Source organism: Pogoniulus pusillus, chromosome 1 (genome assembly GCF_015220805.1).
Source record: "Pogoniulus pusillus isolate bPogPus1 chromosome 1, bPogPus1.pri, whole genome shotgun sequence".
NCBI classification, from domain to species: domain Eukaryota; kingdom Metazoa; phylum Chordata; class Aves; order Piciformes; family Lybiidae; genus Pogoniulus; species Pogoniulus pusillus.
The window spans coordinates 18,026,200-18,047,258 of NC_087264.1; the positions used below are offsets into that span (position 1 = coordinate 18,026,200).

At 36.8% G+C, this 21,059-nt stretch overlaps 1 protein-coding gene across 2 annotated transcripts in view; it reads left to right on the plus strand.

Annotated features, from left to right (window-relative positions):
* Nucleotides 1-21,059, plus strand: part of TRIP11 (thyroid hormone receptor interactor 11) — a 33,901-nt gene that overhangs the window by 5,783 nt on the left and 7,059 nt on the right. For both annotated transcript variants that reach the window (XM_064142709.1, XM_064142719.1), the window contains 12 exons: nucleotides 562-630; nucleotides 1,270-1,435; nucleotides 3,036-3,401; nucleotides 4,047-4,087; nucleotides 5,046-5,252; nucleotides 6,311-9,340; nucleotides 10,639-10,779; nucleotides 10,941-11,134; nucleotides 13,076-13,239; nucleotides 13,558-13,661; nucleotides 14,166-14,265; nucleotides 20,895-20,976. In XM_064142709.1, the coding sequence (XP_063998779.1) occupies nucleotides 562-630; nucleotides 1,270-1,435; nucleotides 3,036-3,401; nucleotides 4,047-4,087; nucleotides 5,046-5,252; nucleotides 6,311-9,340; nucleotides 10,639-10,779; nucleotides 10,941-11,134; nucleotides 13,076-13,239; nucleotides 13,558-13,661; nucleotides 14,166-14,265; nucleotides 20,895-20,976 (4,664 nt within the window). The remainder of the gene's footprint in view (nucleotides 1-561; nucleotides 631-1,269; nucleotides 1,436-3,035; nucleotides 3,402-4,046; nucleotides 4,088-5,045; nucleotides 5,253-6,310; nucleotides 9,341-10,638; nucleotides 10,780-10,940; nucleotides 11,135-13,075; nucleotides 13,240-13,557; nucleotides 13,662-14,165; nucleotides 14,266-20,894; nucleotides 20,977-21,059) is intronic.

The following is a 21,059-nucleotide window of genomic DNA, read 5'->3' on the forward strand; positions in this document are numbered from 1 at the left end:
ATTCAATGACTAACTTCCAAATGCTTTTTCCTCATGATTTTATGCATGATTTGTCAAGTTAGGAAAAGGATTTCCTAAACTTGTTCCTGGCTCTACTATCGGTTATTTACTGACAGCACTATACAATTCAAAGTGACAGCTGGATACTTGTGTACTGATTTTACTTAGTCTTCTCTCAATCCTGGATATGTCAGCTGTAATCTATGATTTGCTGAGACAAGGAATCTGTCAAGCTGTTATTGATGTCAGTCATTGTTTATAGCTTGATTTCAGAGGTACTTTTCCCATATGGAAATACTCAAGCAGCCCTGTTGTCTTATTAGATGAAATAACGCCCCCCACCAAAAACTTTTACATGTTTGCCTGTAATACTATTTTTTTAATGGAAAATTAAAATGTTTCCTTTGAAATGTCCTTTTTTTATATAGCAGTGATACTGTAGATTTTAATTTTGCTTCACATTAGCTTGGTTATTTTTTACTGTTGAGTATTAACAGAGGAAACAGTTACATGAAAAATAAACTTATTTATCACAATTTCACCTGATTTTTCTTTTCTCAGTCTTCCAAAGCAGAAAGGACGAATGATACTGAACAAAGTGAAATATGCAAACTGCAGAATATCATTAAGGTAAGATTACAGCTTTGGCCAACTATTCTTCCTTTATTCTTGATAGTTTTCAATCTGGTTGCTTGACTTGTAAATATAGTTAAAATACATCTCTAGCACTTGGCCTCTTCTCTGTTCAAATGCATGTGAGCATTTAATAGCACAACAGTACTGCACTCTGCAGTACAGAAAACAGTTATTCGTAGAAAGGATATTTATATGCTTTGATGAATGTAGTATATACGCTTAAACGAACAACATCAATATTTATAAGGGCAAGTTAATTTCAGAAGACATTGTTTACTTATGAAACTGAATTTTAGAGACACAAAGTAACTTTTTGTCAGAAACATCTTGCGTTTTTTCATTGAAGACACAAAAATATTGTTTTGTATGTCACCCTTGAAAGTTATGATAAACACATCCTAGTATCTCCCTGCATTGGTTTAATATTTGATTTTGGGCTGACATATTTTTAAAAGGGTTGTCTTAACATGTTTGGAAAAGACCAAAACAAAAAGAACCTTGACCTCTCTTGAAAGAACTCCTTTAATCAGCCCTTTCATTTACTAGGGAAAACTTTTTTATTCTGTTGTAATTTTTCTTTCTTAAGATTCTGTACTGTATTTTATTATTCTTCTTCTCTAATGATGTTTGTAGGAGCTCAAACAGAATTTAAGTCAAGAAATAGACGAACATCAACATGAACTTTCAGTACTGCAGGATGCGCACAGACAAAAGCTAGTAGAGGTTAGTCGTCGACACCGAGAAGAGCTGAGTGAATATGAAGAGCGAATTGAAGAACTTGAGAATCAGTTACAGCAAGGTCTTTATTACCACATGCTTTCTTACTTTAATGTACAGTGAATTTGAGTTAAAGCATCAAATGCCTAACAGTCTAATAGATATCAAATACATGATGTTTAGGAATCTGAGTTCCAACTGAAGTTCAGCTTTAAGATGCTTGTATGTCTTGGTATCTTATATTCCCTTTAGTTGGAACCAACAGTGGAATGATAGCATTTCATCTTCTCACATAAATTAGTCTAGAGTGTCATTTTCTATACACAGCAAACACTTTGCTGTAAATTCTGCACATCTTGTTTGTTTTTTTAATGTGCACTGAATATGGATGTGGATGAGCTGTCAGTACAAAAATAATTTTGGTGAGAAGTGCTACATGCCAGCTGTGTTACTTGAGAGAAGCTCACAGATTGCCGTCAAAGACTGTGGCCTGTGATGTGACTAAATAGTAGCTGAGGCTTAGTAGTTCTCTCAAGGAGGTTTCCCTTGTCTTACATTTTGTATTTCGTGAAAGCAGTCATACAACTTAGGTTTTCCTTTAGGGGCTTGTTTGCAAAAATGAGTATGATTTGCCTGTAAACCTCTTAAATCTGTTTAAAGTCAGACTTCTGAAGAGCATATGCTTTCCTTTTGGAAAGAGAGATCCATTTTATTCTTGGGAAGAGGGGAAATATTTTTACAGCCTTTTCTAAGACAATACTGATAAGAAGTTTAAAATTACAGAGCTCATAAGATGTAACTTGTCTTTTACTGTGTGCTGTATCTATATAGCATGCATCTATGCTGCATGTATGTACCAGCAGGATTATTTTAATGTAGTTGAAGGCAGGAGTCCCATTATATGTTGCATTACAAGTCATCTGTAAAATAAGCAGTATTTATAGCTTTTGAATAATGAGGAGGGGGTTTGTTGATTTTGCTTTGTTTTGTTTGACAACATAATACATACTGGGGCAGAGGGAAGTGTTAGAGTTTACACTGAAATTCACAAGCAGTGTGCTTTCATTAAACTTTTTCTGTACATCTTTGATTGCACCTTTTTACACTCTGGAAATAATGAGGATTGTACAGAACTGTGAATGTTGTGGTAGAAAACACTCACTGAAAAGTGAGGTCTTTAGGTGAAAAATTTGGTGTAATTTAGCAAATGGCATACTACTTCGTAGCAGATTGTTCTCTGTAATAGCCATTCAGCAGATCTTTGGAATTCAGTTAGTTAAATTATAAACTAGGATTTTAAACTGAGGTGGATTAAATGGCTTTGGACAAATTATTCTTAGAAAATTGAGGGGTTCTAAATGCTGACAGATTGAGTCATCTCCCCACCAAGAGAAACTGGGGCCAAGTATTTTTTAATTGAACAAGTATACCTTGCAACACTTAACTTTATAAAAGTATTTTAAGTCAGGGATGTGTAAGTATTTGAAAGTCTGCTTATCAAATCAGTAATACATTTATATCACTGCTTCAAATGTTAATTGTATTTAAGTTTTCTGTTGATGATGAATATGTCTTTGCTTTGGACTATATCCCTCAAAAGAGGAGATAAAAGAGACTTTCAAGCAAAAGATCTTCAGTGCTGAATTTTGTTAATTTTGCAAATAACCTTTTTTGGTTTCTAGGTGGTGTGTGCACTGATGCCATGGATAACTCTAAAATTCATGAACAGCAAAAAAGTTCTCCCTGTCTTGAAGGAGGCCAATTAGAAGAGTTGCAGGTTGTAAAGGACCTAGAAGATGAAATAAAAAAATTAAACCACAAATTGTCTTCTGCCAAAGAAGAAAACAAAATTCTATTGACAGAGCAAGAACTGGCAAAGGCAGAAAAAATACAAATAATGCAAGAATATGAAAATCTTAAATCCAACTTTAGTAAGCTTCAAAGTTCTGTTGCAGAGCAAGATGCTCTCCTGAAAGAGCAGAAGAAGAAGCTCCAAGCAAAGACATCACTACCAGAAGATGTTGTCAGGCTACAGCAAGCACTGTTAGGTACAATGGTGACCATACTTATTTATACTATTTTTAGTATGTCTTCACAGATTTTCACTTTTAATGCCCAGAATTTATTATAAGAATCTGAAACAGAATATGAGAATATGTACAATTTAAGAGGTGCTGCATAGGAAAGGGATGTCCATTGAGGTAAGGCTAAGCAGAGGAGACATAACTATCCTAGGGATTTCTGATTAGGTAGCTAATGATGTCTGCTTGCTGTTTGGTAAAGCCTTCTTTCTTTCAAACTAAGTAAAAGTCTCAATAGAAGTTGTCTGGGTAAATTCTGGACGTATGCTTTTTGTGTGTAAAGGCACACTGTTGCTAGTATCTTCTTGAAGAAATGCAGAAATATATCTGTTTGAAGAAGTGTACCTCTTTGTAGAACATCTTCTAATACTGCATAACTGACACACTCTAGTACATCCTAATGTAGACTCGGTTGTAAAAGTGATGCTCAGCATGGTAGTGATTGGTGCATCTGAATCTGTAAAACACTGATCTTTATAATTTCAAACTACTGTGATGCTAGGCTCTTCTGAGCAGCAGAGTTCTGTTGGAGCAAGGTGGGGGAATGATTTGGTTTTATTGTTGTTGGGAAAGTAATAATATTATGGGGGGGTTGTTTGTTTTCTGTTACAGAAGCTGAAAATGAAATAGCAAGACTTTCAAGTATAAATCAGGTAAAGCGATTTCTTAAGTAAAGTCAACAAAAAAGTTTGTAGCAGTAGTAACTGATAGAAAACACATTCTGGTACTATATATTTTTTGAGCATTTATATGTGTACACCATAACCTTGTAATTAATCTACAATTATTTCCTTGGGTATATAATTACAAGTGGAATGAATAGAAATGACACGTCTTGTGAAACTCCGCAGTATACTCTGTTAAAGAAAACCAGCAGAATTCAACCTGTCCCATTACTGTAACATGCATTTTAGAAGTATTCATATGACATTCTGTGAAACTTGTCATTTTTGATTTCTACTTTGGCACATTTCACTTTTTTTCACTATTAGCAAATGTGAAATATCTCTTCTTCCATATAGTACATTCCACCTTACTGATGAAGTTAGGCAGTGGGACATACTGTTTCTCTGTAACATACCTTTAGATTTTGGCAAGACTGACTTAGTTATTTTGTAAGGCTTGAGAGGTTTGGCTTAATTTCCCTTATATCCAGTAATGTTTTTCAATTCATACCTCCTGTGTTTCGCATTGAAGAGTTCTCAAGGCATTTTCCATAAGGGTACTATTTGGGTTTCCTTGATTGAAACTTCCTGCCCTGCCATAGAGCCTACTGGATGTTTAGGGTATCTTTTGGAGACAAAATAGTTTGTCCCAAAGGATATTACTTTATGTGTCAGACCATGACTGTTTGTGCAGAAACTTGTAAATTGCACTCCCAAGCTTTGTGATGAGAAAATGAGTGGGTGTGTATGAATGGTACAGGCAAATATTTCACAAGAAAGAATTTCTGATTGGGATAATACGCATGTAGTCTTAGAGATTCTAACGTAAAAATGCATGCTTTTAGTTGTTGAAAGGGGAAAAAGAAACCATTTCGAATCTGGACAGTTTATAAATGTCAGCAAGAGAAAGATTAATGTTTAAATTACTTTCTTTTTGTCACTTAAGGAAGGACTTGAGAAGGAATTGACAAGTGCACAACATAAAAATGAGGAGATTATTTCTGTGAGTGCTGAGAATCAGAGTTCAGAATTAAGTCAATTAAGAGAGGATTTGAAAAGGAAAGAACAAGAATTAAATGAAAGTATTGCTGAAAGAGAAACGTTGATAGAGGAGTTGGAAGAACTAGACAAGCAGAATCAGGAAGCTAATCAGGTAATAAATATTGCAACTAATTACTGAAGTGCTAAAATAAACGTTTAGATTTGTGTGTTTACATGTTTATATTTTGAATTGATCTTTGAACATAGGTAGCAGGGAAATGTCTTACCCTCTGAAGCTTAAAAGAAGTACTGGGACCAGTGTTTCTTGATATTTTCTATCTGTCTGAAATTCTCAAGTGTAAGAAACTCACTTGTTATGGACAAAGAAATACTTGATGTGAGCTATCCATAAGGGTTGTCACTTTCTGAAGTCCAGTTAAATACTATTTCATTTTTCCTTGCAATACTTTTGACCATTTTTGTTCTGCTAATATTTTGACCAGTGTTTTGTGACAATACGTATAAAATAGTTTCTTAAACTTTTTTGTTCTCATTATTTTTAACTATGTTGAATAATTACAATTACTTTATTACAAACTCTTCACAACAGAAGCATTTGTGGAGGAAAAGAGGTCACTGATTACATGTAATCAAAGTAGAAAGATAGCTTCTGATGTGTTTGACCTGTAAACATACAGTTACAAGCCATGTCTTTTCAATATTGATTTACTTTATAGAACTGAGCATTCAGAATGTTTTCCTATTAAGTGAATTCCAGCAAACATGTTTAACAGTAAGCTCAAAGAAAAATTGGAAATAGAATATCCAAATATGCATTTATTTCTAATTTGTTGTTTTAAATTTAGTGCCTCACTGGTTTTAAGTAATGGATATCTGCTTCATACCCATTCCAACTAGCTTGATATTCTGACAGTTCTTTTTAAGTAGTTCACTTTTTGTTCCTTGATTTAAGTAGTTAGGGTTTTTTTGAGGGAGATGGTATTCTTGGCTTTAGTGAAATGTATTCTCTCCTTACTTGATACTTGGTTTTAAGTAATTTAGCATTGATTAGTTGATTCTACTTGCCAACTTACATGGGCACCTAGGAAGCATTAATGCTTCCACTGACAGTATTTTTTTGTTATTGTTGTTCAGGTGATAAAAAATAATGAAATGCATCATTTGGTTCATTCTCCTCTCCTAATTAATTCTTATTTGTGTTTATTTCAGCATATGATTACACTGAAAGAGCAGCTGTCAAAACAGCACACAGAAACAGATAATATCATCGAACAACTGAGAGTTGACATAGATTGTGAAAGAAAGAAAGTATCAGAACTAGAAATTGAGAAGATGGAAACTCTTAGGGAGTTAGATAGTCAGAAAGAAAAGCTAAGCCAGTGTTCATATGCACTTAATGATTTGCATATAAGTAAGCAGCAACTTCAAGATAACATTAAAGATCTTCAGGAGCAATTAAGTAAGGCCCAGGACTGTAATTTGCATAATAATAAAGAAATAGGAGAATTGCGTCAGAGACTGAGAGAAAGGGAGGAGGAACTTTCTGTATCCCTAAGCAAGCTAACAGAAAAAAGTAATCAGGAATCTAGCTACATTTGTCAAGATGTGATTCTGAAAGAAAAAGAAGTAGAAATTGAAAAACTACAGAAGGACATTTCAGAAAATAAACAACTAAATGAAGACTTGGAGAAATCTCTATCTGATCTCAGAACAGAAAATGGAAAACTGATAGCAGACATTGAAGAACTAAACCAGGAGTTAAGTAACACCACTTCTGAGAAAAACAAAGTTTACTTGGAAAAAGATGCTGTTGTGGAGGCTTTGAAAATGGAAAAACGACAGTTAGAGAGTGAATTGAACCAGACAGAAAAAAGGCTTCTGGAACAAGCACAAAAATATAAGCAAACCATTGAGGAATTATCAAATGCACGTAGTATGGACACCACTGCACTGCAGCTTGAACATGAGCGCCTGGTTAAACTCCATCAGGAGAAAGACTTCAAAATTGCTGAACTTAAAAGGAGCATTGAGCAGATGGAAATTGATCATCAGGAAACAAAGGAGATGTTGACTACTAGCTTAGGAGGACAAAAGCAGTTGACAGAACTCATAAAGGAAAAGGAAGTGTTTATTGACAAATTGAAAAATCAAGCCTTACAGGTGAAGCAGGAACTTGAGGAATATGTGCAAGCTTCAGAAAACCAAGATGCCTTAAAACAAAATTTGGAGGAAAAAGAGAGAAGTCTTGCAGTCATGAAGGAAGAAAATAACCATTTGAAAGAAGAAATCGAGCGCCTTAAGGATCAACAAAGTAGATCTACACCTGTGGTTGAGCCTAAAACTCTAGATATCATTATTGAACTTGAAAGTGAGGTAACACAATTAAAAGTGATAAAGAATAATCTTGAAGAAGAAATAGAAGTTCACAAAAAAACAATAGAAGATCAGAATCAAACAACTGCACAACTTCAACAGTCTTTGCAGGAGCAGAGGAAGGAAATAGATGAGTCTAAGTTTCAGTGTGAGCAAATGAATGTTACACATGAAAGGCTTTCTATGGAGAAGGATGAGGAAATTAAAAATTTGCAGAAAACAATTGAACAGATTAAAAGCCAGTTACACAAAGAGAGACAGATTATTCAGACCGATTCTTCTGATCTTTTTCAGGATACCAAAGTCCAGACTCTTAATGGAGAAAATGGAAATGAAAAACACGACTTATCTAAAGCTGAAATTGAAAGACTGGTAGAAGGTATCAAAGAAAGGGAGATGGAGATAAAGCTTCTAAATGAAAAGAATGTTTCTCTAAGTCAGCAAATCGATCAGTTGTCAAAGGATGAAGTTGGCAAACTTAATCGGATTATTCAAGAGAAGGAAATGGAAATACAAGCCCTCAATGCTAGGTTTTCCTCAGCTTCCTATAGGCAGGATGTTCTTTGTCTTCAGCAGCAGTTGCAAGCTTATGTTAGGGAAAGAGAACAAGTATTAGCAGTTCTAAGTGAAAAGACAAGAGAAAACAGTCAGTTAAAAACAGAGTATCGTAATATCATGGACATGGTTGCTGCTAAAGAAGCAGCTTTGGTAAAGTTGCAAGAGGAGAATCGGAAGTTATCTAATAGATCTGAAAACAGCAGTGAGGACATGTCTAGAGAAACTATTCAGAACTTATCCCGTATCATTCGAGAGAAGGATATTGAAATTGATGCTCTAAGTCAAAAATGCCAGACTTTGTTGACTGTCTTACAGACATCAGGTACAGGCACAGGCAATGGCTCAGGAGGCGTTAACAGTAACCAGTTTGAGGAGCTTCTACAGGAACGTGATAAACTAAAACAGCAAGTAAAGAAGATGGAAGAGTGGAAGCAACAAGTAATAACCACGGTTCAGAACATGGAGCATGAATCAGCTCACCTCCAAGAAGAGCTACACAAGCTTCAAGCACAGTTTTCAGTTGAAAGTGACAGTAATTCCAAGTTGCAGATAGATTATAATGGCTTGATTGAGAGTTATGAACAGAATGAGGAAAAGCTGAAAAGTTTCAGTCAGGAATTGGCACAAGTTCAACACAGCATAGGACAGCTTCATAACACCAAGGATCTTCTCCTGAGTAAACTGGATTTGGTAACACCATCTGTGGCAACGACTTCCACTGCTTCACAGCTTTCAGACACTCAATACAATACTCCTGAAGTACTCAGTGATGAGTCTAAACTGCTTCAAAAGGAGTTGAAACAGCTGAAGAAGAAGTTGCAAGAAAAAGATTCAACTATCAGGACTCTTCAGGAAAACAATCAACGGTTATCTGATTCTGTGGCTACAGCATCAGAGATGGAGAGAAGGAATCAAGAGGAGACTGAGTCAGAAATGAGGCAAATCAAAGAGAAACATGATGTCTTACAGAGATCACTTAGGGAAAAAGACATATTAATTAAATCTAAAAGTGATCAGTTACTTTCTGTGAGTGAAAATCTCAGCAATAAAGAAAATGAAAATGAGGTTTTGAAGCAAGCTGTGACTAACCTTAAAGAAAGAAATTTGATTTTAGAGATGGATATTCGAAAACTGAAAGAAGAAAATGAAAAAATAGTTGCAAGGTGTAGGGAAAAAGAAACAGAATTCCGAGCACTTCAGGAGACTAATATGCAGTTTTCAATGATGCTGAAAGAGAAAGAGTTTGAGTCTCACTCGATGAAGGAAAAAGCTCTTGCATTTGAGAAGCTGTTAAAAGAAAAAGAACAGGTATGTGCATTCATATTCAGGAATATCTTTTAAAAGTAGTAAAATGGCAATGAATTTTTATGTATGTTTGGCAATCAAGTGTTTGTTTGAAATTAATTTGTGAGTCATTACTGTCTTACACTACAACAAACATCCTTCCCTTGCAAAGTTAAGAAATTAGAAGTCAGCAGGCAAGTAGTTTACAGCGCTATTTGTTAATTGTGCAGCCATAAACAACATTTTTCATTTGTTAGGAAAATGCTTTGGCCTTGTTGTTCATGAAGTGCCCTGTGTTATTTTTACTGTATGGTGCTCAGACTTCTGCAGAGTTGTCCAGCAGGACTGATTTTTCTCGTGTGCTTTCCTCTAGTGTTTGTCATTCCAATGTGATTGCTTCACAGCATCCCTGTGAGGCTAATGAGTTTATGTAACTTTCTTTTATGACTGGAGAAACCCCACCACGAATAAACAAACTAAAGAAAACAATAGAAGATTGGATAAGCTGAATTAATGGTTTATTTTCTGCACTTTGACACATGGGAAAATAGATATTTTTTTCAAAGCATATGTTTAAAGTTGCAGTGGCTTATGAATTATCACCTGTAATTTGAGGAAGAATGTATTTTAAAAGATGGACCAATTATGTGGCATCATTGATGAGACAAAAGGTAAAGAGCATTCTCAAGTTTCAAATAACTGAAAATGCATTCATGTCTATGTGTGAATGCATTGTAGCTGACATATGCTTCTCCTTTATATGCTAATGTAGAGTTGTAATAAATCAGATGTTAATTGGAAACAATATTCATTGAAATTCAACTATGAAAATATGATGGGCATTGCTGTGATTCACTGAAGTCTAGCCTTTGAGATCACCTTATGGTTTGTTTTAAAAGATTTCTTCATGTTTTTAGTCAAGTTCAGTCAAGTTGACCTACCCAAGCTGATGCTTTACTTCTACATGGCCTGATAAATGACTATTACAGGGAACAGTGTTGCAAGTGTTACAGAGGTGTCTGAGTCACTGTGTACATAATGCATATCTCTATAAGTATCTCTTTATTCACAGCTATCAAATAAGACAGTGCATCTGTATACTGTATTTAGGAATAACTTTTACTCTATCTTATGTGAATGAAAAAACTTGAAAATAATGTTTTTTCAGAATGTTTTTTTTTTTCCTATGCTCTAGGGCCAGGTTTGTCCTGCTCTTTTCCTTATGAGATCAGTGCTGCCTTTACGCTCTTCTGGGTAAAAACTCTGTTGCCTTTGGTAAATCTATTTGCTTAATTTGAAGTGCCTGTTTGTGTCTTCAACAGGGCAAGACAGGAGAATTGAATCAGCTGTTACATGAAGTTAAATCTATGGAGGAAAAGGCTGTAACTTTTCAGCAAGAGAGAGACCAAGTCATGGTAGCACTCAAACAAAAGCAAATGGAGAGCAGCGCTCTGCAGAGTGAGGTACACCCCCAAATAATTTACAGTTGCAAGAAATTAAAAAATAATAGCATTTTTTTATTATTTTAGGTAGAAATCAGTTGCAAAAGCATTTAAAATCTTTTATGTTAACTTGTCATTGTGAAAGGTGGTAGTATGACCAACTGAAGCTATATTCTACACAGATACAGCGTTTGCGTGAGAAAGAGCAGCGCCTCAATCAAGAACTGGAGAGACTACGTAATCACCTTTTAGAAATGGAAGACTCCTACACACGAGAAGCTTTAGCTGCAGAAGACAGAGAAGTCAAGCTAAGAAAGAAAGTTTTGGTTTTGGAAGAAAAAATTGCATCTTCGTCTACTGCAGTGGAGAACGCCAGGTAGTCTTAATTTTATACAGTAGTGGCATTGGCTCTAAATATCACCTCCAGACTGGCTTTATTTTACAGTTTTAATATTCTATAACATCAGGAAGGTGATTTGCAGTATTTGGCTACTGTTGAAAACTTAAAGAATTTGTCCTTTTAGTCAGTTGCTGAAATCTCACAACTTTGAGAGTGCTTGAAATTAGAAAACAAAAATCTCTAAACTCATCAGTTTTATGTCAGATCAAAAATGGTAGATTTAACTTACCTCTAAGGCTTCATTTGGTTTGAAAAAAATCTTTTTTTATACATTTAAATGCACAGATGTGACTGCCATCTTTGTGAATTGCTTTCATGGCAAGTGCATATCCTTAATTTATATCTGATACCATGGAAAATATTAGCCTTATTTTTAGCACATAAATAGAGAGCAAGATGCATTGAAATTCTTATGGGTAGCAAAATCTGGGAGATGAGAGCCATTTGCCCTCTTTTTTTTTTTCATTCATTTGCCGTAGTAATTTTTCAGACAGAACAATGAAAGCCCAAGTATTCAGATTACTTAATTCCTATCTTTACTGTTTTAATAGTGTTTTATGTAAAGGCATCTTGGTAACTTCAGTTAAAATAATTATTTCTTCATTTTATTGCAGTTGCCCAAAGGGACAAGTATTTTAATTACAAAAGAATTATGTAGCTGCAGTCTGTCTTTTTTTCTTTAAATGCTGTGATGGTTTGGGTGTTCCCTGCCCCCCCTCCACTTTAGAAATCACCCAAACTAGACTCAGCTGGCTCTGGAAATATGAACGAAGCTTTATTATTTACAGCTAGCACAATATACAAGCAGCTATTTGCAGTATATGTAGTTATATACAGAAATATACAAGGTAGAAAGGTAATACAGAAACACAACTCCCCTTCCAGAAACCTGAGTCCCCAGGAGGGGCTCTCAACCACCCTTTCACCTTCCCCCTGCCCCTCTTAACCTTACCCCAGTTCCAAGGAAGAATGCAGGTTCGGCCAGGGGGGTTATGAAGCAAAGTGAATTAGTCCAAAATGGAGGGTGAGGTTAGAGAGATGCAGCTCAGCCAGCAGCCCCAGTGAGAGTGATTATCTAATGTTCCTATGCAACTCAGCAAGCCTGTGAGCAAAGTAGACATCACCATTGTTTTCTTTCCACAGCCTGTAATCTAGTTCTTCTCACCAAAACATTCTAGCCTGCTTCAAACTGCACAATCGCCCAAGAGAAATTCTGCTCTTAGTGTTCTCAGTAAACAGATTTGAGTTGAGCGGAATTGGTTGTGAGAAATTTTGGAGAAAGAGTTGGGAGAAGGTTGCATAAGACCTGTTGGATGTTTTTTATTCCTTATGAAATTTGTCTAATCCCTTTCAAGAAACACTGCCTATTTCTCACCTGGCAGGCACTCTTTAAAAGGACAGGCATAGAATTAAGTCAAGTTCATAATATTTTTGCATAAATAGGGTTCCGTGATTATTATGGAGCAAGATACTCTGAGTTCTGGGAGACTGGCTTTAATAGTAGAAATTGATAGAAAGACCTATTGGTTCATGTTGTGATTGAAGCAAAACAGCAAGATGCAAATTCTTATTTCAATAAAGATACTGTTACAATAATGAACCACAAGGACTGGGTTTTTCTAATACACTTACAACAAAAGTATTTGGGATTATTGGATTTCCAAGATTTTATTATGAAAATTATTTAAAATCTGCTTCTGGGTTGTTGGAATTTTTGTGTTTGGGGTTGTTTTGGGAGGGTTGTTAGTTTGGTTTTGTTTGTTTGGGGGAGGGTGTTACTTTCTTTCATTTTTTTAAAAAAGTAATCTGGAAAAAGCATGACCTTAATTTTTATAAACTGAGCTGGAAAATTGTAGGTTATTTCTGCTGGGATGTAACTTTCTGTGTGGTGACACCTGTTACTGTCTTTTTGTTAAGCCATCAAGCTACTCTGCAAGTTGAATCTTTGCAAGAGCAACTAAACCTGGTTTCCAAGCAGAGAGATGAAACGGTGCTGCAGCTCACCATCTCACAGGACCAAGTGAAGCAGTATGCACTGTCGCTGGCCAACCTGCAGATGGTACTAGAGCAATTCCAACAGGGTAAGATTTGTCAGTGGGAAAGATGGCAACGAGCCTTTCTCAACGGAGATAACTACCGTATTGTGGTGCTTTTTAGTTATTATTTAGCTGGTTTCCTTTTTGATAGCTTGAACGTGAGGATTTGTTGTCTTTAAAAAACCCCTGAAAACAGTTTTGGTCCTGTGAAAACTGCTGCTCAAGATCCAATTTATGAAATTTTAATTTCACCTCTGCCTTTTGAAGACCAGATATCATAGTACTGAGGATTTGCATATCCCTAAGAGTTATGTGTTATGAATCAAGAATTTTCTGGTTTGTTTTATATTTTTAATCCTTTAGAAGAAAAAGCTATGTATTCAGCAGAGCTGGAGAAACATCAAAAACAGACTGCAGAATGGAAGAAAAAAGCAGAAAGCTTGGAAGAAAAAGTTGTGTCACTGCAGGTGAGTGTGAAACTGAATGTTAATTCTTGACTGAACTTATTAAGTGTCAGTTTCAAAGAATAATCGAGTTATATAATTATTATTCTTTTCATCAGTGACGTAGCATTCCTCTGCTGACCATCCATTTTTCAGGGCACTTACAGTCCACTTATTCTGAAGAACAAATCATTGAAGTCTCTGAAGCTTTTATGTTTAGAATCATAGAATCAACCAAGTTGGAAGAGACCTCCAGGATCATCCAGTCCAATCTATCACCCAGCCCTAGCCAGTCAATTAGACCATGGCACTAAGTGCCTCATCCAGTCTTTTCTTGAACACCTCCAGGGATGGTGCCTCCACCACCTCCCTGGGCAGCCCATTCCAATGGCAAATCACTCTCTCTGTGAAGAACTTCCTCCTAACATCCAGCATATACTTTCCCCAGCACAACTTGAGACTATTTTAGTGCAATTGTGATAGTGAACTCCCTTGCTTCTCTTTAACTGTTTCCTGCTCTCTATTCAGGAAAGTTTAGAAGAGGCAAATGCTGCACTGGATGCCGCTTCAAGGCTTACTGAGCAACTTGACATCAAAGAGGAGCAGATTGAAGAGCTTAAGAAAGAAGGTAAGTACATTTTTTAATCTCCACTTAAAATGTTTCAAACAGCTGAGGAGACAATGCAGTTTTCTTAGAAACTTAGCAAATTTCATTTCCTATGAGGAAAAGAGTAATTTTGTGGTACCTTTTGAGGACTTGCATGTTTATGAAGCAAATTTTAGAAAGTAGGTTTATGTTCTCTTAGGGATCTTTCTCAAAAGAAAGCCTTGTAGTATTTGGTTGTTTTTTCCCCATAAACACCAAAGCCTTTGATACAGCCTTTTTGAAAAACTTGTAAAATGCCAAATGCTATCAGATTTCCTGTTGTAGGTAACTGTGGTATTTGACATAGACCCAGGAATACAGTGAGGTGGAGAGAAAGCCTGTGTGCTGTTGGTAAGAGATACAGAGGGAGCAGCACTTTCACAGATGTGAGACTGCCTGAAGAGGTTATGTAGAGGGTCTTGGGCACATCTTTAGGTTGTATTTGTAGATGCCATTTCCAATAACCTTTCTGATTGCTCATATTTAGAAAGATGCCTTTCATACTGCTCCCAGATGAAGTACTCTAACATTTATTGAATGTCATTGTTTTGTCTTTGAAGACAAAACTAGGTCAGGTTGTAGAGGAATTTGCTGGGAGAAAACAATGTTGAAAAAGAAAGAATATTTATGATGAGGGTAAATAAACATGTAATAGGTTGCCCAGAGAGGTGGAGTGTCTGTCCATGGAGATACTCAAACCCCAACTGACCATGGTCTGGGACAAACTGCTGCACATCACCGTGCTGGAGCAGAGTTGGATTAGAAGATCTAGAGATCCAGCATGAATGTCTCTTTGATTTTGTGATTCTGTGAATGCTTTGGAGTGTGTTTTCATTGGGGTTTTCTTAACATGAATTCTGTAAGAGATGCAAATGGCCTTCTCTATCATAAAGAGTTTAACATTAAAAGTGTGGGACTGTCTGAAAAGAGCAACCTTTTGCTAAAAACTGATACCATTTCCATGTCCTCCTGTTTTATGGACTTACTCTGTTCAGTCTAATCAAGTAGTAAAAACTGAAGAGTAATTTCTATACAATATATTTTGGTATCAAACATCAGTAAGATTTGTAAGCTCAGAGACTCACTTGGAGGTGACAAAATACATAAGTAGCATAAAGTCACTTTTTTTTTTACCTTAGTGCATTAATTTTCATGAGAAAGGAGTCATAGCATTAACTAAAGCAGGACTTAGGACTAATAATAATTTATCTGGATTGCTGTACTTGTCTTGGCCCTGACTTGCAGTTTTTGTCTGCAGTGCTTTGTTGAACCAAGAGGGAAGGTTACTTCTGTGTCTAGTTGGATGGTGTTTCTGATATAGATGAACATAACAGACCTGATTCAGGGGGAAATGTTAGGCTTTGAGGTTTTTTTTTCTGTTGTCTCCATTTGTCTCTTTCTCCTCCATTTTCCAAATTGAGTCCTACTTACTCTTTTCCTCTATTTCTGTGGGTCACTACGTTTTGCTATTACTCCAATATCCTCTGTTAACATCAGGTTTTTACTCACAACAAGGGATAAATCTAAAATTAGAGGAAAGCTTATGATCAGTCCCTGAAGCAGCTTTAGAAAAGGAGCTTGAAGACCAGAGGTTTGTTCACTCTGTGTGGCTGTTTAACAACAGTTGCATTCTGTTGGGCGACAAAGCTGGTGAAGGGCCTGGAACACAAACCCTATGAGGAGACACTGAGGGAGCTGGGGTTGTTTAGCCTGGAGAAGAGGAGGCTCAGGGCTGACCTCATTGATCTCTACAACTACCTGAAGGGAGGTTGTAGCCAGGTGGGGGTTGGTCCCTTCTCCCAGACAACCAGCAATAGAACAAGGGGACACAGTCTCAAGTTGTGCCAGGGGAAGTATAGGCTGGATGTTAGGAGGAAGTTTCTCACAGAGAGAGTGATTGGCATTGGAATGGGCTGCCCAGGGAGGTGGTGGAGGCACTGTCCCTGGAGGTGTTCAAGAAAAGACTGGATGAGGCACTTGGTGCCATGGTCTGGTTGACTGGCTAGGGCTGGGTGCTAGGTTGGACTGGATGATCTTGGAGGTTTCTTCCAACCTGGTTGATTCTATGATACTATGAATGTGCACTTAAATTTGGTTGTTTCTAAGTGCAATTTATCTTCCAGGTGGGTGTCACAGGAGTGCTCCCTGAGTTCAAGTATGAATTTTACAAGCTAAAATAAATTTCAAGCAGTTACATTAATGTACAAGTAAATACTGATTTGTTTTTTAACTGCCTGATCTGTTTATCTCTGTATCACTACAGACATTTCATAGCATTAGTTTCCAAACACCTGAGAATGATGCTAACTTGGGTATAGGCAAGTGTGACACTCAACTGAGGAGCTCTTCAGTACTGGTTAATTCTGATAACAAACCTCTGCATATGAAAGCAGGAGGAGCTTGGAATTTGTGAGAAAAATGAGTCTTGGAATCTTATCAAGCTATTCTGTATTGGCAAATTAATTGTTAAAAGTAACTGAAAAGGAATTGTTATGTAAAGGAAACAGCACATGAAAGCTGTTGTGGAATAAATCATAATTTTTACTGGGAAAAGAAAGGGACTACTCTTTATTTACACAAGAAAACATACAATGTCTTGTTGAAAACGGGCCAAATACATTCCCAGACACAGTTTTATTGGCCAAAGCTTTTGAAAGATTTCTTTATGCATTTTTTTTTTTTAAGAAGAAGTGATTTTAATGGAAAAGTATAAAGTGTACCAGACACATTTTTCTAAATCGCCATAAATGGTTAACAAACTATTGCAGAGGATTGTAAATGTCTGGTTCACAGCAGTCCATGATGAATTTTGGCTCAGATGTTGTTTGTTACTCAGTCTTTTTGTAGACACAAAGTACGTGTTGAAGTAATTTTCAACTTTAATGTTCTGCTTTAGAAGGAAATTTTCAATTTAAAAAATATGTTTAGAGTTGCATAGTCATGGTGAATAGACTGTTGTTCTGTAGCTGTCTTTAAAAGTTGGTCCTTTCTGATACAAAATCTTTTTGCCAGGAAAAAGAACTGAAAAAAGTAATAGTTAAATGATTTATTAATACATTTATTTTAAAAGTCAGTGTGTGAATAAAAATTGAAAAGTAAACTTGTGATTGTTTTGCTTTGTAGAGCAAGAGCAACAAATGAAATGTACTTGGAACTTCTTTTCAGATTTTAACATTGGTGGTTTAATATTTAAAATCTGTTTTCACACTATGAAGACCAAAAATAGCTCCTGTGTGTGCTCCTACAGCTGTTCCCATTCCATATTGATCTTGCATATATTCTTTCAAGTTTTGGGTCCTGTCTAACTACATTTACAAAGCAGCATCACTTTAAGATTAAACAGCAAAAATGTGAATTAATTCTGTGCCTCACCTTGGTGTTTTGAGAGGCGTGCTGAAGGATGAACAAAACCCTGTGGTGGTTCTTGTGGATTTATTGGTGTTAACTGAGAACCGAGTTGTCAACACAGTCATGGCATGCATTGTAGCCAGGTGGGAGTGGCCTCTTCTCCCAGGCAACCACCAATAGAACAAGGGGACACAGTCTCAAGTTGTGCTGAGGGAAAGTATAGGCTGGAGGTTAGGAGGAAATTCTTCACAGAGAGAGTGATTGGCATTGGAATGGGCTGCCCAGGGAGGTGGTGGAGTCACCGTGCCTGGAGGTGTTCAAGAAAAGACTGAATGAGGCACTTAGTGCCATGGTCTAGTTGACTGGCTAGGGCTGGGTGCTAGGTTGGACTGGATGATCTTGGAGGTCTCTTCCAACCTGGTTGATTCTATGTTTCTATGATTTATTAAAGATGGAAAGTCACATGGAAACTACAGTGGTACATTTTTTGTGCATCTCAGATGATTTGAAGGCCACAAAAATATATAAAAGTCACTTTTCATACAAAAATGTTGAGTTTTTTTAGAAATCAGCATTCAAGGAAAGAGTATCTTTTACGGGGTTTGTTTTGTTTGTAAATGTAGTGTTTTTCATTAGCATGAGCCCAAGAGGTTTTAAAATGCTGAGAAAATTAAGTTGATCAGCAGTTTTTCCATAGGATTTGGAGGTAAGCATTCAATCTTATAAAGGAAGAGGAGAAAAAACTCATCCTTTCTGCTTGTATAACTGTAGGATAGAGTTTGTTTTCACACAGACAGCCCATGTTATACTTGTCAGAGTTTTGTGTGCGATTAAGACTTAGTTGTACTTTTATTAGGAACAAAAGTAACTTCAAATGGAGAGCTCCAGTGGGATGAAAAATTGTATTTTTGCTGTCTTGAGGTGCAGCCACCTGTAGATTATCCTACAAAGAATTCTTTGTACCTTGTAATTTGCTTTTTTTGTGGGTTGTGTGTTTGGGTGTTTTGGTGGTTTGGTAAGTGGTTTACTGCTGGTTGGAATTTTTGGGAGGGATTTTTGCAGGGGAGGTTTGTCTTTTTTTGTGAGGGATTGTTTGGTTTGTTTTTTTCTTGTCGTTTGTTGTTGTTGGTTTGGGTTTTTTTGTCTGAAAACGTTTTACTGCTAGTGTTCTTAAGTCTTATGCTTAGGGTTTTGAGATAAGGTTTTTTGTAGCACTTTTTACTCTATGTTTTGTGTAGAAACTTGAACATGAGCCACTTCTCTCTAGTTTCTAGTATATCTAAGGTTTATGTGGTAAAACTTTACGGATTTTGTTTTATTATTATGAGCTTTATTTTTATGAGTTTTGTGGGAGTTCAAAGGAGGCCTGAGCTGCTGGCACAGAATGATTTGGGTAATTGGGTGTATCCTGTGCTCAAGCTAATAAGTAATTCATGTCAGTGGAATTTTACAATTGTAGCCGAGTTGGTGCTGTGAAATTATTGCAGAAGAGTTAATCCAACAGTATCCTACCGTGGCTTCTTTTAATGAAACAGGCCACTATATTTATAGGTCTCTTTAAATATTCTGATGTTGTGAGGCTCAAGTGTCATGAAGGGGCAATTAATATTAGATGATGTTTTCCTCAAATTAATATAGTTTATTAATTTTTATATTCAAAACTCTCACCACCCCTGACCACTAATGTTAGTAATAATTGATTCTTTGCATGGTCATGGAAACATTTTACAGAGGAGTAACTATATCTAGAAATAACTTGCAAATGTATATAAACATTAACTGGACTGGAAGAGAAGGTTCTTGCAGTCAGATACCACTTGTCCACTAGATGGACTCAAGGAGCTTCTTTCTGCTTATGGCAGAAGGCTATGATGAATTACAAGAGGCTTTAAGTATTTACTCACAAAATATTATTTCCCAACTCGTGGGGCTAGCTACAGCTTCAGACAGTACCCACATGCTTTCAGGGAATACTGTTACTGTCTTGGCAGCCATTGAGACTTCTGATTCTTCCCAGGCTTCATGACGTTCTGGGAATGGATGCAGACAATCTCTGCCCTTTTATCCTGGTGCCTCTGGATAATCTGTGTATCTCCAAGACTTCCTGTCTTGGCAGGAGACTTTCAGGTGTAGGCAGGATGTCTTGCAATGTGCAGTCTTAGCATGATGTCATGCTGGTCGATCACGTGGAGGCATTTAGACCCTCTTCCTGGTAAACTTGAGGAAGGCAGTTTCCAGGAGATTCAGGATACACAGAGGCAGTAAGCAATGGCAGCAGGCATGTAAGCACGAATGCAACATTAGAGCACATGTTGTGTTACCTGCTTATCTTTTATCAGTACAGACTGAAACTAATGGGCCTTTGGACATGGAATGGCAATCAGAATGGCAGTTAGCCAAGCTTGACCATATTAGGTGAAGCTGTAGGCTTGCCTTACTCAATTTTGGGAAAAGAAAAAAAGAGTTGGGGCTGTTCAGTCTGGAGAAGAGGAGGCTCCCAGGTGACCTTCTTGTGGCCTTTCAATATCTGAAGAGGGCCTACAAAAAACCTGGGGAGGGACTCTTTATGCTATAAGGGAGTGACAGGACTAGGGGGAATGGAGCAAAGCTGGAGATGGGTAGGTTCAGGCTGGACATGAGGAGGAAGTTGTTGAGCATGAGAGTGGTGAGAGCCTGGGATGGGTTGCCCAGGGAGGTGGTTGAGGCCCCATCCCTGGAGGTGTCTGAGGGCAGGCTGGATGAGGCTGTGGCCAGCCTGATCTAGGGTAGGGTGTCCCTGTCCATGGCAGGGTGGTTGGAACTGGCTGATCCTTGTGGTTCCTTCCAACCCTGACTGATTCTATGAACCCCTTAGTGCCAAGATTTTAATAACCTGATGGAGTATTCAGAATAGCTGGCTTTAGGAAATATGTTAGGTTAAATACTGAGCTCAAAAGACTTGATGCCAACATACAGTTTGATCAGATCACAAAAAAGGTTGCCACCACAGGACTAAGGATCGAGAGTTTTTTTCCATTTCTGTTACCTAGGTAGAACAGAGCAGTTCATCAGATCTTCTGCAGTTGATTTATTTTCTGTGTTCCTGCAATTAGTATAGTTTCAGAAATTTTATCTCATCAATGAAGTTGACTCTTGACTCTCTTTAGTAAAGAATCACACTGATATTGGTTGTTCTTTTTTAAAAAGCTTTTTTTTAAAGTTTATTAATAGGTTTTGCAATAAAGTTTCAATTTTTGCTTATTTGCTGTGACAACTTTTTGTAGGTGAGATCAGAAGAGAAATGTTAGAAGATGTACAAAATAAACTAATGAATCTTATGAACAGCACAGAAGGAAAAGTGGACAAGTAAGTCTTCGATGCCAGGCTCTGTACACATTGTTTGGGTTTATTCCTCACAATATAGAGAGATGTTACTGACACAGTTGCAC